Source organism: Convolutriloba macropyga, chromosome 15 (assembly GCF_964194025.1).
Source record: "Convolutriloba macropyga chromosome 15, txConMacr16.3, whole genome shotgun sequence".
NCBI classification, from domain to species: domain Eukaryota; kingdom Metazoa; phylum Xenacoelomorpha; order Acoela; family Convolutidae; genus Convolutriloba; species Convolutriloba macropyga.
In genome coordinates, this window is record NC_134482.1 from 24,037,989 (window position 1) to 24,052,988 (window position 15,000).

Genomic DNA, 15,000 nt, shown 5'->3' on the forward strand with positions numbered 1-15,000 from the left:
TGGGATACATTTTGAGGTTCAAGTATGAGTGGTTACGATTTCCAAGATCGTACGTGAAAAAAATACCGGTGTTATTATAGTAGTGACTAGAAGGACATCATAGCTGGAGACTAAGAATAAAAAAGGTCCGATAACAGAGCCTTGGGGTAACCGTTGTATAATACAAAATGTCGAATTTTAGTGTTTTAAATCAGAAATAGTCCAAGAAAAGTTGTCGATTAAAATGCTAAGATCATTCAATCGAGATGCTTCAAAACTAAGGACAATGTTGTCTAAAATTTGAACTTCGCTGCTGTAAGTTTTTGTCCTACTGAAATACATTCGTTGATTTTTCTCGGCATTAAAATAGTTACAGCTTGTGGTCTTATTCATTATAGCCCCCCTATGAAATTACAGCCCCCATTATAGTATATTTATCATTACTGTGGGTTATAGGGTATCTGACCACGATTGGAGCGAATTGTAAAGTTTACACAGATCAGGAAGTGAATGGTTTAGGTTTTGAAGATCGACATCGAGAAAAAATCGCGAGGTGTTTACAGTACTGACAAGGATGTCGTTGATGAATACTAAGAATAATAACGTTCCGAGAACAGAACCTCTGAGGAAAAGAGGAATTTCTCATGCAATAGTAATCAAAATGGATTCATAGATTTTATCTCTCTATTCATTGGTAAAATTCAAAGAGTTTCAGAAAGTATCCTCCGAATCCAAAAGGACGTGTTTTGTTTTTAGTAAACTACTTCATGACATCATAAGTCCATGACAAATGCATATGGCGTATGGAATGTATCTGTAGAAACTGCAATCCTTGGAAAAAGATAGTGTGCGGTTTAAAAAACGAGGATGCAGACCACCCGTGGGTAAACGTGATACCCAGAAACTTCAACTACTCCTACTACTTAAATTTAAAAGCCTTTTAAAAATTAAAATATAGCTCTCTCCCGTTTGAATTTATAGCCCCCATTATGTTATATTTATCGTGATTGCGGGTTATTGGTTATCTGACCACTAAGATGGGGTATATAATGGGAAAGAACCGCAGTTTGATTGGGACGAATTGTAAAGTTTACACCGGTCATTCTGAAGTTCAGGAAGTGATTGGTTTAGGTTTTGAAGATCGACATCGAGAAAAAATTGCGAGGTGTCTACATTACTGACAAGGATGTCGTTGATGAAGACTAAGAATAATAACGTTCCAAGAACAGAACCTCGGAGGAACAAAGGGAATTCTGATGCAATAGTAATGAAAATGGATTCATAGATTTTATCCCACTCTACATTGGTAAAGTTCAATGTTTCAGAAAGTCTCCTCCGAATTCATCAGAACGTGTTTTGTTTTTAATAAAATACTTCATAACATCATAAGTCAATGACAAATGCACATGGCGTATGGTATGTAGCTGTGGAAACTGCAATCCTTTGGAAAAAGATAGTGTGCGGACTATCAAACGCGGATGCAGATCACCCTTGGGTATATGTGATACCCAGAATCTTCAACTACTCCTACTAATAAAAATTTATAAGATAAGCCTTTTAAAAATTAAGATATAGCGCTCCCCCTTTGAAATTATAGCCCCCATTATGGTAATTTTATCATGATTGCAGGCTATAGGTTATCAGACAACTAAGATTTGGTTTATAATGGGAAAGACCCGCAGTTTGATTGGGACGAATTGTAGAATTTACACTGATTTTGAAGTTCAGGAAGTGAATGGTTTAGGTTTTGAAGGTCGACATCGAGAAAAAATCGCGAGGTGTTTACAGTACTGACAAGGATGTCGTTTATGAATACTAAGAATAATAACGTTCCAAGAACAGAACCTCAGAGGAAGAGAGGAATTTTCTTGCAATAGTAATGAATCTGGATTCATAGATTTTATTTCACTGTACATTGGTAAGATAAGAATAGAGGAGTTGCAGAAATTTTCCTCCGAATCCAAATTAACATTGTTTTTCAATAAAATACTGCATAACATCATAATTAAAGAAGTCAGAAAGCTGGTGAAGAGTTCTGCAAAATTACAATATCAAAGCTTTACTCGCCCTATTTTGTGATCTCCTTCAATGTCAATGGCAAATGCACATGGCGTATTGTTTGTAGATGTGGAAATTGCAATCCTTGCAAAAAGATACTGTGCCTGGACTAACAAACGAGGGTGCAGACAACATTGGATACCCAGAATCTTCAACTACTACTTCTAACGGATTAAAAGCCCCTTAAAAATCAAGATGAAAAGAACAACTTATTGTTATTATCTAATGAATGGCATACCAATTTCGTATGCTGAAAGAATGAGAAGCATTGAGCGCTGCTTCATGAAATCAAATTAATGTCTGTTTTTTGGTGGCAAAATAATAGGATAACGATTAAGAAGAATCCATTTTTTAAACAAAGTGAAAACTTAGATAAAAGTTTCTGGTCTGTAGGACGATACATCGGGTTTAATGCTGTTTTTAAAGAAGTTGTTTTTATAAGATTTTCTTTCCATTTTTTTGAATGTTCGGACTCAACTCTGTTAACGGAAGAAATGTAAGGTGGGTAGCCTGCTTTATAGTTTTTTTCTTCGACCTTCTTCGACCTTTCTTCGACCCTGTTCCTTGACACCAATGTTGCAGAATCAGAGAAATTGTCAAATATTTTGTTCTTTATTGAAAAATGGAATCAAAGTACTGATTAAATCCAGTGGCAATAACTGTAAAATTGCATAGCTGTGAGCCATTGGATTTTTTTGAAAAACAAAAACTACATTAAGAAATGCTCCTCTTCTGGCTGAATATTAGCTGGTCTGGGGCCCTCCCAACACTACGTCCTTATAAAGCATTTCGTATTGTTCAAATATGTCAATAAATGATATTATAAAACCATCAGCTGAGAAAGTGTAGAACGAAAAACAGGAAGCACGAGAACACAACTAATGGCAAAAGTAGATGAGTCAAACTAACATCCTCCCATCTTCAACAACAGATCCCATTCAAGTATCAACACCTCCTTAGGAGAAGTTTGATTTGTAATGTCTTTTTGTTCGTTTTGTTAGAGATGAATTGTATGATGGTAGAGATTTACATTTCAATCTCTTTGGGGAGAAATGATTTCCAAGTTTTACTGAATTTGTGGAACCAGTGATATGCGTACGAATGCGAAGTAGAATTAGAGAAAGGAAATTAGATGAAAATGTAAGTTAACTTAAATCAAATTGATCTGAAATTTTGCTGATGTGCATTACCTCAGTGGGATTTTCTGTGTTGGGTCAATATTGCCCAAATTGGAGTTGCACTTGAGATAATTTCACTAAAACTGAGAAAAACGAAGAAGTTGAGAGATAGATGGAATTTAGTGGGGAAAGAGGCAGTGTAAGTGTTTCAGTCAACCAAAAAGCACGTGCCATATTTATACAATTATTTACTGTAATGACATGTGCTCTGCAACTGGGGGTACATGGCGTACGGGGGGCACAAACGGAAAAGATTCGAAAAACTTAAAACAATCTGGAATTAGCTACTCGCCAATTTTTACTGCTTTTAGATATAAATGTCGCGTAGCTACGATGAGCGCTGCCAGTTGTACTTCGACGCTATACGTGAGTGCAAGTTGTTGCCAACAATTATTAATCCTGAAATGAACCTGAAAAGACAGAAATTACAAAGCGAAACAATTATTCTTCTTTCAAATAATGTGAACGACGAAGATCTGCAGATAAGAATTCTTGCACTTTTCTGGTCGAAGATATGCTATTCTACAATAGCTAATCTCAGAAGATGCTGGAAGCAATTGAAACGGGGAAGCACCGGTGAAGTGGACTGTCAAAATTTTATGTTGGCTCTGTACTCATTTTTTCAAACAATTTCAACGCGACTTGTAAGTAAGGATATCTTCAGAATTTCATTTTCTACTGAAGATTCATTTTTAAAAGTAATCAGACAAAATTTGTGGCAACTATTTTGGTTCTGTTGTTGTTACTGACCATGTTTGTGTGTCATCCTATGTTTCATTGCGATCAAAGAAATTTTTAGCAATTATCTGTTGGTCTTTTCGCCCTCAAAAACGGGATAAATGGTAAAGCACGAGGTCATTAAGGGTATGTTTTGTGGTCCTATAGCTCTACTCGTATCTAAATAATAGTTAGAGAACTGTACGAATTGATTAGTGTACCATTTGGATCGCTTCCAATCACGTTTCCTAAGTTTTTCGATTCTCACCTGATCCAAATTGCTCTCTTTGCGTGCTATGGAAGCAGTTTGTTACCAGAAATTAAAATAAAAATGCGCTATACAGATTTTAATTCGAAGTCGATGATGCAAAAGCAGTTATGCCTTCATATGGGATTTCAATGTAGATTACTTTTCAAACGAATTCTTACTATTTCAATTGTGTTGTTTGACTGTTTCATTTTTTTTAGTCGAAAGATCGTAGTTCTTTGATTGATTGGAACAGCAATTGGGATGATAAAACTACCCAAGAACATTCCAAGAAGAACGCTCGTGTCGTGGAGAAGGTACTAATATGCCAAGGCGATATTTGTCGCTATCTGCTCGAAATCGACAATTCAGCAACGTTTGAATCAATGGCAAAGCGAAATTACATGCAGGCGCAAGCAGTCAATTCGGCATCAACACAACCTCTTTGTCAATTGGGCACCTTGATGTTGACGAGAAACTTCCGAATTGACTCTGTCTATTGGTTCTTCAGAGCGCTTCATGTTGCGCAAGACTGCTCAAAGGCTAAAGTTAATTTGGATCGAATTTTAGGCAAGAACGCAAGGTTGTACAAAGAATCATCGGCCATTACTTCGGTAACAGCAATGACGCCAAAAGACTTTTTGGAAATTTTATGCAAAAAGTTTTGCTCATCTTTGATCTATGTCTTAGGATCCATAACTTTCAAAAACGAATCTGACTTGAGCCTAACTGAAATGTTCCGATCATTCACTAATGTCTTGTCTGATTTCTCAGAGCTTTGCAAATTTTTCTTGAGCGCAATGCATTATACATCTTATTACTTGAATGACACGATTATTTTCAACTCGGTTGTTATGTGCATTATTGCCGTGGAGTTTTTACAGAAAGTGAGTTCGGATAAAAGGAAGATTGTGACTGCGTTTGTACTTTCCTATTTTGGGCTGATCGTTCACTTGTCGGTCATACGCATAGATTACTACTTCAATCAGATTTGCAGCAAAGCCGGTATCTCGAGGGAAGGGATATCGGAATGTGAAGTTGGTGTCCAAGGCTCACACTCTGAATATCTAACGACCGCGGCTCCCAAAAAGGCGCCGAAGAGAACCCGAGGTCGACATCGCAGGCGAAGACGGGTTCGGAGAATGTCCACAGACCTTCTAAGCGACGAAGATGAAGGCGGTAATGCATTGGGAATGTCTCTGTATTCCACCAACACTGAATTCAAAGACAATGAGGACTCTATGACGTCATCAAATGATGATGATGAAATTTGCTCGAACTCGTCAATTGAAATTTTATCAGATGAAAGTTGCGATAAGCCTGTTAAAAGTATTGACGATGATAGAAATGAAAGTAGTAGTTTAGCAGGCGAGCAAACTGAAATCAAAGAGGAGTGTAAAAAGTCTCCAAACGAATCTCCGACTAGTTCTGAAGTCATACCTGATAATGGTGTTGACGGTTCGAAAATCTTATCAAGTTTGCATAATTTTGAAGTGGCAAAATCGTTACCTCATTTATCTAATATTTCTGTTCCAGTCTTGTCTCATTACAGGACTGTACTGCAACAGAGAAACGACTTAAAAACTAAATTCAGATCGGTATTTGATAATCCGGAGCTCATGGCATCTATGAACGTGATGGTTAAGTGGTTAGCTGAAAATGAATCTGTCAAAAACGAAATGAAGTATTTCTCATTAACTTATTACCTTACAACTCTAACGAATCGAATAAATGTTCTTGATTTATATTCGGAACTCACTATGAAAGATTTTCAACGTTTGTATTACAAAAACGCCACGATTGAAGATTTTGCTTTGAGAAATGTAAAATTTCTGGCTAAAAGATTTCAAGTTCTTGATTTTGATAATTCATGTTTGGAAAACGAGGAAAAAAGATTTTGTCAGCTTGCTGTTTTCCACGATTTTTTGCAAAAACTGACTTACGATGGCGAATTTGACGTTATAAAATGCGAAAATGATTCCGAATTTTTGTGCAATATGGAAGTTAACGCTGATGAATTTTCGTTGTACGTTCAGAATTCGGGAATTGAACTTGCTTTGACTGACCATTTGAGTCCTGACTTGAAAGTCGACATGTCAGAAAAAGAAAAAAGAAAGCTGCGAATGATGGAAAGTATGGGAAAATTACGCCTCCAATCTGAAGTTGAACGACTCAAAAGGGAAGTTGAACAAATTTCAGCTAACTTACCTTTTGTCATACCTGAAGTTTATTGTTTTACAAACCGCCTAGATGCCATTCGAAGGCTGGCTGAGTCGAAAGGAGTAATTATAATCGTGTGCAAAACTGTTCTTAACTGCCTCGATTCAATGAAACGAGAACAGCCAAGCGCGCGTGACGCCATCAAATTCCTGGAAAACGCTCTGTCAACTAGCAACACATGTGTAAGGGCTCAAAAGGATTACGAATACTCGCTGGTTGATTTGAGTTCTGTCAGTTTTAATTGGAGAAGAAATAGAAAGTTGGTCAGTTTGTGCGATATGTTGTCATGTGCGAACTATTTTGTACAAGCGCCTACTGCTTCTGACGATATGGGTTCGCCCGAGATGAAGCAGGCGACGCTGCTTTTTGAAAATCCGCCTGATCCAGCGAACATGGGAGTTATTTTGAACAGTTTAGGAGACGATAGTCCGATTGGACATGATGTGTTGGATAGATTTTGTCAATCATTTTTCAGCGCCAAGTGATTGTGGAACATGATTGTGTGACAGCTGTCAAGTAAAATTTCAAACATGATGGTGTGCTTGAACAACGGAATGAGTTGGAAATTCTGCTGGAGGGAAAATTATTTTGTTGAGTGTAAACAAAAATTAGATGACAAGAAATTTTGGCTGAGAAACAATTAAATTAATGAGAAGAATTTGAGAAAAAAATGAATTTTAATTAAATCCATTTATCAGAGACAAATCGAGGTTTGTTTTAATACCACGATCTCTACAATCTTCGATTTCTGATAATGATAATGATGGCTGGCGATTATAGCGCTATGCGTTGCAGTTAATGAGCAGCTGCCAACATCTCAATCGAAGGCTTGGGACTAGGATATAAAAATTATTTGGAGAGTATTTACAGCAATAACTCAAATAATGGTTTTGGTTGTCATAAATGCTGGTTGTTGGGCAAAAAATACTTAATATATGTCATAGGCAGCAGGGTTTTCGAGTAGTGTTTCGTTTTCAATACGAGGTAGTTTCCAATAGCCTGTATAAAACGTTTGATTAAAGTTTTGACTGTCCTGCAATAAGGAGTCTATTGGATTTGGAAATATTAGGAGCCGGACACTGAGAAAGACCGGTTTGGGTCAGTTCAGTTCAATTTATTAATTCCAGATTGGTCATGTCGGTCAAATTGCACCCAGGTGTGGATACTTGGGATGCTCGACTGACTCCCCTTCTGGATGATGAACAGAGACAGCTGATTGCCTCTCTGGCGGCCACTCCATATGAACCCCCGTACCCTCCCCATCTCATGCTGGATTCATCAAAGGAGCCAGGTAATTGTGGAAGTGGGCTGGATAATAATAATAATTATTATTAATAGCCGCCCTCATCTTCTCAGCCGGCTATTATTGCGCTCGTATTTTTTTTACAATTCAAAGAATTTGAATTGTATTGGGGCGCTGTCTTTTTTTTTAAGATCTGTTCACACATTTTCATGATTTTTGAAGTCAAATTGGAGTAGTGATTTTGGTCACGCCGAAACAGGAAATGGAGCGAAAAAGCGAGTGGTTTTGCGGCGTGAATTTTTTTCGATCTAATTTTAAAGTAGAGTGCGAAAATGGTGTTTGAACAAAAGTTCGGTTTCTCGGTAGTGGTTTTTTGTTCACATGCGGCAATTTCACTCTGATTTTTACTGTTTTTTCAATTTTTTGGATCGGATTTTTTTTCTAAATTGTTTTCCCAATTCATTCACAGCTCATTCTGGACCTAGTTTTTTGTTTGAATTAATTTTTCATTTCTCGCTAGTGGTTTTTTTTGGTTCACATGCGGCATTTTGACATTGATTTTCTGTTTTTTCTTATTTTTTTATGTTTTTTTTTCTAAAATGGTTTTCTCAATTCACTCATAGTCCATTCTAAGTCTAGTTTTTCTGTTTAGTCAATGAAAATTCTTTGAATTGTACGTCAGGACTTGTCCTGCTATGTTTTTTTTTTAAGATCTGTTCACATATTTTCATGATTTTTGAAGTCAAATTGGAATAGTGATTTTGGTCACGCCGAAACAGGAAATGGAGCGAAAAAGCGAGTGGTTTTGCGGCGTAAAATTTTTTCGCTCTAATTTTAAAGTTGAGTGAGAGAACGGTGTAACAAAAGTTTGCTTTCTCGCTAGTGGTTTTTTGTTCACATGCGGCAATTTCACTTTGATTTTTACTGTTTTTTCGATTTTTTGGATAGGATTTTTTTCTAAATGATTTTTCCAATCCATTCATAGTCCGTTCTAGGTCTAGTTTTCTGTTTAGTCATTGAAAATTCTTTGAATTGTACGTCAGGACTTGTCCTGCTATGTTTTTTTTACTTCGTCAAACTTTTTTTCGCTTTACCATTTTGCCGCTTTTTCGACATTTTGCGTGAAATCTTTTTGACTTCTCTAGGCTAGTTTCTCTCTTCTCTCATTCTGCTAAAAGTGAATTTGAACATCAGTTGCTAAGCAAAGCAATTCAAAATGTACAGAGTCGGTATAAAAAATTGAAGTCAGAAATAGAAACGGGATAAACCCATAAAGCCCAATTTTAGATGCCCGCTATTTGAACGTCGTTCCTATAAGTCTTAGTTACCACCTCTAATGCTTATTGGTGTTGATAGTAGCCCCTGTAGGCTCTCTCTAAGAAACAGAAGTATGTTCAACTACGAAATGCCATCAAAATAAATCGGACTTAAAAAATATTTTTGTACAAAAATCTTTTTTTTTTTCAATATATTCTATTCGTTCAATCCCAATCAGGCTTATTGGAATCAACGGCGGCTATTTTCCCGCAATCTGCCGGGTATGTTTATAACTTATGAAGAGGGGAGAACATATAAATATATTTTAACTGCTTAAGACTGCAGTCTGACGTAAGGATACTATTTGTACGAGCTTTTGCTGTTCAAGCAAGTGCCCTGGAACACAAGATCCAACATAAACGAAAATATATTCCTGTTTTTACAGATTAATAAGTATTGGCAGTTAATTGGCAGTTCTACAAGTAAATCTGTCCAATAATAAGAGTATTTCTATATCATTGATTATTTTCGAATGGAGTTTTTTATTACAGATACAGCTGGATTGAGTTCATCCGAGGTTGATCAAGATGAGATGTTTGACTTGAAGGAACCAGTGGAGTCATTGCTCTCTTTGGAGACGTGGTTTAAAGGCATTCAGGAATCAATGCTAGACGAAAAAGAGATGCAGGTATGATTGCACCTTGAATTAATAGAAGTTATTTGGAGCTGCATTTTTGAAAGGTTTCATTCGTTGCTGTTGCTATTCGTACAATTTGAATGCTTGATAATTGCGTTCGTGGTTGCTTGTGGCTGAAATATAGGGAACTTGCACATGGTAAGGTTAAAGTGACATTTAATTCTGAACAATTATTTGTCTCATTTTCCACATTTAGCGCATTTTAAAGGATTAACATCAAGTCGGAGATGGTCCATACGACTTTAAACAGTATAGGGATTTTTTTGATCAACTTTTGATGTACTACAGTGTTACAAAATACGCGAGAAAGATTTTATGGCCCGCCGTAGCAGTGTCGAAAAGTAGAGTATAAAAAGAAACGTTTTCCTGTCAAAACAAAAAAACAAATATAAATTAAGATATGGAGAAGAAACGTTATTTTTAATGCCTAATTTTATTGAAAAATTGTACTTAAGCCTAGATATTATTGCACGGAATTGAGCATGGTTTTCAATTTTTTTTGTGGCTGATAAGAGTACTAGGACAATCGTCCACTAAAGTAGTAGCAGAAGTAATCAAAAGCCAGAAAAGTGGAGAGTGAAACCTTCTTTCCTGGTAAGGTATTGAGATTTTGACCCCTAACTAAAAGTTTTAACCCGAAAATGCCCAGAATCTCACATTGAAAAGATACATTTGAAAAAGGTGTATGATGCACACAATGAGCCGTACAGATAGCTCACACTATGAAACAGAATGGTAGCGTGTATAAATATACATCGAAAATGCATTGTATCTTAGACTTACAGCAACATGTTGAGCTCCAGGAGCCGCGGCAAATTCATACTACACTAATTAGCTCAAGCTTTCCCACATACACAAACTACAGTTATTATCAACCTGAATTGCATGTTAATAACCACGGCAGCCTCTAAGACATATAATTGCAGTGCTAATTAGTACAAATTTTATCTCCGTTTGAATGTATGTTATTGCGTCCGTTTAGATGTAACGAGAGTTTCTGTTTCTGAGATTTTTGTTTCTAGTTGCTTTATAGTGCGTGATTACGAAGGCCTGTGCAAACAATGCAGGAGAACAAGAGCGGAAGAAAACTACTTTTTTAAATTTTCCAAAATGCGTTGCTGATATTTTAGATTTTAATTGCCTCAATATATGTAAGCGTCCTTGGATTCTTTTTGACATCACTTGGCCGACGGATAAAAAACTTTCACTTCGAAGTTGGATCTGCTAAATGTTGAACCACACAAGCCATTCGCTTTAATTTTTCTCGAGTTGTTATCAGTGAGGACTAGTAGATTTGTTAATGCTTTTGCCTTCTAGCGACTGAATTGATGACTCGAGTCGATGTTAGCTTATACGTCATGCAGTCATCGCGAACGTGTCTTTAATTTGCCGCATGCAGGTTCAACCCCCTTTTGCGCACTGGATGGCATGGGCTGAATGTACATTTTTCCTACAAGGTCATTGGATATTTGTACTTTTTGCTTCAAACTGGATCAAATTCACAAACCGTCTATCAATTGCGATTGTCATCGTGAAACCTTAACGTTTTGGTGACACATTAGTGAGCCAATTCGAGGCTCTTTTTTTCTGATGACGTGATGTTTGATGTTTTGCCTTCAGTTAGCGTGAGGTGTCTGTCCTCTGATGTCGAGCGTTGCGTTCTTCTTCGGATATGCTGATTTTAACATTTGTGAGGTCTCCATTCGCAAGAGGGTTGACAGCAGCGAGCGACGCAGCGTATTCCATGACTGCCTTATGGTGAGTTCGTCCTCCCGTGTCAGTAGCAAATACAACGGTTGGGACCGGTGACGGGCGAATCGATGAGATGGCTGTCATAAAAGTTTCTGTACAATTTGCTATGCGTCTAATGCCTTCTTGGTGGTAGTTGTCAGAGCGATATAGTTGTCAGAGCGATTATCGCGTTTTTTACTTTACACTCAAAACACACGCAGTCGTTTTTCGGCGATGTTCTAAGATTTTTGCCGAGTTTTTGAAGCTTTGTCCTTTCACAATCAATCGACATTTTGACGATTTTTTTGGATATCCGAAGTTGTTACCACTATGGGATAGATCAGTGAAAAATTCCAGTAATTTCTCTACCTTCCTACCGCACGGCGTCTGAGTGCTTACCATGTTTCGTTACGTTTTCGTCACGCATGAGGTCAATCAATTGGAGTATGGCTACACCATTAATGGTGTGCGAAAATGGTGTTTGAACAAAAGTTCGGTTTCTCGGTAGTGGTTTTTTGTTCACATGCGGCAATTTCACTCTGATTTTTACTGTTTTTTCAATTTTTTGGATCGGATTTTTTTTCTAAATTGTTTTCCCAATTCATTCACAGCTCATTCTGGACCTAGTTTTTTGTTTGAATTAATTTTTCATTTCTCGCTAGTGGTTTTTTTTGGTTCACATGCGGCATTTTGACATTGATTTTCTGTTTTTTCTTATTTTTTTTATGTTTTTTTTCTAAAATGGTTTTCTCAATTCACTCATAGTCCATTCTAAGTCTAGTTTTTCTGTTTAGTCAATGAAAATTCTTTGAATTGTACGTCAGGACTTGTCCTGCTATGTTTTTTTTTAAGATCTGTTCACATATTTTCATGATTTTTGAAGTCAAATTGGAATAGTGATTTTGGTCACGCCGAAACAGGAAATGGAGCGAAAAAGCGAGTGGTTTTGCGGCGTAAAATTTTTTCGCTCTAATTTTAGAGTAGAGTGAGAATATGGTGTTTGAACAAAAATTCGCTTTATCGGTAGCGATTTTTTGTTCACATGCGGCAATTTCACTTTGATTTTTACTGTTTTTTCGATTTTTTGGATAGGATTTTTTTCTAAATGATTTTTCCAATCCATTCATAGTCCGTTCTAGGTCTAGTTTTCTGTTTAGTCATTGAAAATTCTTTGAATTGTACGTCAGGACTTGTCCTGCTATGTTTTTTTTACTTCGTCAAACTTTTTTTCGCTTTACCATTTTGCCGCTTTTTCGACATTTTGCGTGAAATCTTTTTGACTTCTCTAGGCTAGTTTCTCTCTTCTCTCATTCTGCTAAAAGTGAATTTGAACATCAGTTGCTAAGCAAAGCAATTCAAAATGAACAGAGTCGGTATAAAAAATTGAAGTCAGAAATAGAAACGGGATAAACCCATAAAGCCCAATTTTAGATGCCCGCTATTTGAACGTCGTTCCTATAAGTCTTAGTTACCACCTCTAATGCTTATTGGTGTTGATAGTAGCCCCTGTAGGCTCTCTCTAAGAAACAGAAGTATGTTCAACTACGAAATGCCATCAAAATAAATCGGACTTAAAAAATATTTTTGTACAAAAATCTTTTTTTTTTTCAATATATTCGTTCAATCCCAATCATGCTTATTGGAATCAACGGCGGCTATTTTCCCGCAATCTGCCGGGTATGTTTATAACTTATGAAGAGGGGAGAACATATAAATATATTTTAACTGCTTAAGACTGCAGTCTGACGTAAGGATACTATTTGTACGAGCTTTTGCTGTTCAAGCAAGTGCCCTGGAACACAAGATCCAACATAAACGAAAATATATTCCTGTTTTTACAGATTAATAAGTATTGGCAGTTAATTGGCAGTTCTACAAGTAAATCTGTCCAATAATAAGAGTATTTCTATATCATTGATTATTTTCGAATGGAGTTTTTTATTACAGATACAGCTGGATTGAGTTCATCCGAGGTTGATCAAGATGAGATGTTTGACTTGAAGGAACCAGTGGAGTCATTGCTCTCTTTGGAGACGTGGTTTAAAGGCATTCAGGAATCAATGCTAGACGAAAAAGAGATGCAGGTATGATTGCACCTTGAATTAATAGAAGTTATTTGGAGCTGCATTTTTGAAAGGTTTCATTCGTTGCTGTTGCTATTCGTACAATTTGAATGCTTGATAATTGCGTTCGTGGTTGCTTGTGGCTGAAATATAGGGAACTTGCACATTTTAAGGTTAAAGTGACATTTAATTCTGAACAATTATTTGTCTCATTTTCCACATTTAGCGCATTTTAAAGGATTAACATCAAGTCGGAGATGGTCCATACGACTTTAAACAGTATAGGGATTTTTTGATCAACTTTTGATGTACTACAGTGTTACAAAATACGCGAGAAAGATTTTATGGCCCGCCGTAGCAGTGTCGAAAAGTAGAGTATAAAAAGAAACGTTTTCCTGTCAAAACAAAAAAACAAATATAAATTAAGATATGGAGAAGAAACGTTATTTTTAATGCCTAATTTTATTGAAAAATTGTACTTAAGCCTAGATATTATTGCACGGAATTGAGCATGGTTTTCAATTTTTTTGTGGCTGATAAGAGTACTAGGACAATCGTCCACTAAAGTAGTAGCAGAAGTAATCAAAAGCCAGAAAAGTGGAAAGTGAAACCTTCTTTCCTGGTAAGGTATTGAGATTTTGACCCCTAACTAAAAGTTTTAACCCGAAAATGCCCAGAATCTCACATTGAAAAGATACATTTGAAAAAGGTGTATGATGCACACAATGAGCCGTACAGATAGCTCACACTATGAAACAGAATGGTAGCGTGTATAAATATACATCGAAAATGCATTGTATCTTAGACTTACAGCAACATGTTGAGCTCCAGGAGCCGCGGCAAATTCATACTACACTAATTAGCTCAAGCTTTCCCACATACACAAACTACAGTTATTATCAACCTGAATTGCATGTTAATAACCACGGCAGCCTCTAAGACATATAATTGCAGTGCTAATTAGTACAAATTTTATCTCCGTTTGAATGTATGTTATTGCGTCCGTTTAGATGTAATGAGAGTTTCTGTTTCTGAGATTTTTGTTTCTAGTTGCTTTATAGTGCGTGATTACGAAGGCCTGTGCAAACAATGCAGGAGAACAAGAGCGGAAGAAAACTACTTTTTTAAATTTTCCAAAATGCGTTGCTGATATTTTAGATTTTAATTGCCTCAATATATGTAAGCGTCCTTGGATTCTTTTTGACATCACTTGGCCGACGGATAAAAAACTTTCACTTCGAAGTTGGATCTGCTAAATGTTGAACCACACAAGCCATTCGCTTTAATTTTTCTCGAGTTGTTATCAGTGAGGACTAGTAGATTTGTTAATGCTTTTGCCTTCTAGCGACTGAATTGATGACTCGAGTCGATGTTAGCTTATACGTCATGCAGTCATCGCGAACGTGTCTTTAATTTGCCGCATGCAGGTTCAACCCCCTTTTGCGCACTGGATGGCATGGGCTGAATGTACATTTTTCCTACAAGGTCATTGGATATTTGTACTTTTTGCTTCAAACTGGATCAAATTCACAAACCGTCTATCAATTGCGATTGTCATCGTGAAACCTTAACGTTTTGGTGACACATTAGTGAGCCAATTCGAGGCTCTT

The 15,000-nt window shown here is 36.7% G+C and overlaps 2 protein-coding genes across 2 annotated transcripts in view; both read left to right on the forward strand.

Moving 5' to 3' along the window:
• Nucleotides 1–3,470: 3,470 nt before the first annotated feature.
• Nucleotides 3,471–7,104, forward strand: LOC142353998 (nonsense-mediated mRNA decay factor SMG5-like). Its single transcript, XM_075406246.1, has 2 exons — nucleotides 3,471–3,859; nucleotides 4,401–7,104. The coding sequence occupies exons 1-2, from the start codon at nucleotides 3,533–3,535 to the stop codon at nucleotides 6,882–6,884; spliced, it is 2,811 nt and encodes a 936-aa protein (XP_075262361.1). The 5' UTR covers nucleotides 3,471–3,532; the 3' UTR covers nucleotides 6,885–7,104.
• Nucleotides 7,105–7,530: 426 nt separating this feature from the next.
• LOC142354122 (conserved oligomeric Golgi complex subunit 3-like) overlaps nucleotides 7,531–15,000 on the forward strand; it is a 55,122-nt gene continuing 47,652 nt past the window's right edge. The window contains exons 1-4 of the mRNA XM_075406391.1: nucleotides 7,531–7,690; nucleotides 9,451–9,587; nucleotides 13,112–13,205; nucleotides 13,275–13,411. Coding sequence (XP_075262506.1) covers nucleotides 7,534–7,690; nucleotides 9,451–9,587; nucleotides 13,112–13,205; nucleotides 13,275–13,411 — 525 coding nt within the window. The 5' untranslated portion in view covers nucleotides 7,531–7,533. The remainder of the gene's footprint in view (nucleotides 7,691–9,450; nucleotides 9,588–13,111; nucleotides 13,206–13,274; nucleotides 13,412–15,000) is intronic.

Coding starts and splice junctions, on each gene's coding strand:
- LOC142353998 (XM_075406246.1), top strand. CDS start 3,533: ATGTCGCGTAGCTACGATGAGCGCTGCCAGTTGTACTTCGACGCTATA. Junction 3,860..4,400: donor AAACAATTTCAACGCGACTT/GTAAGTAAGGAT, acceptor CATTTTTTTTAG/TCGAAAGATCGTAGTTCTTT.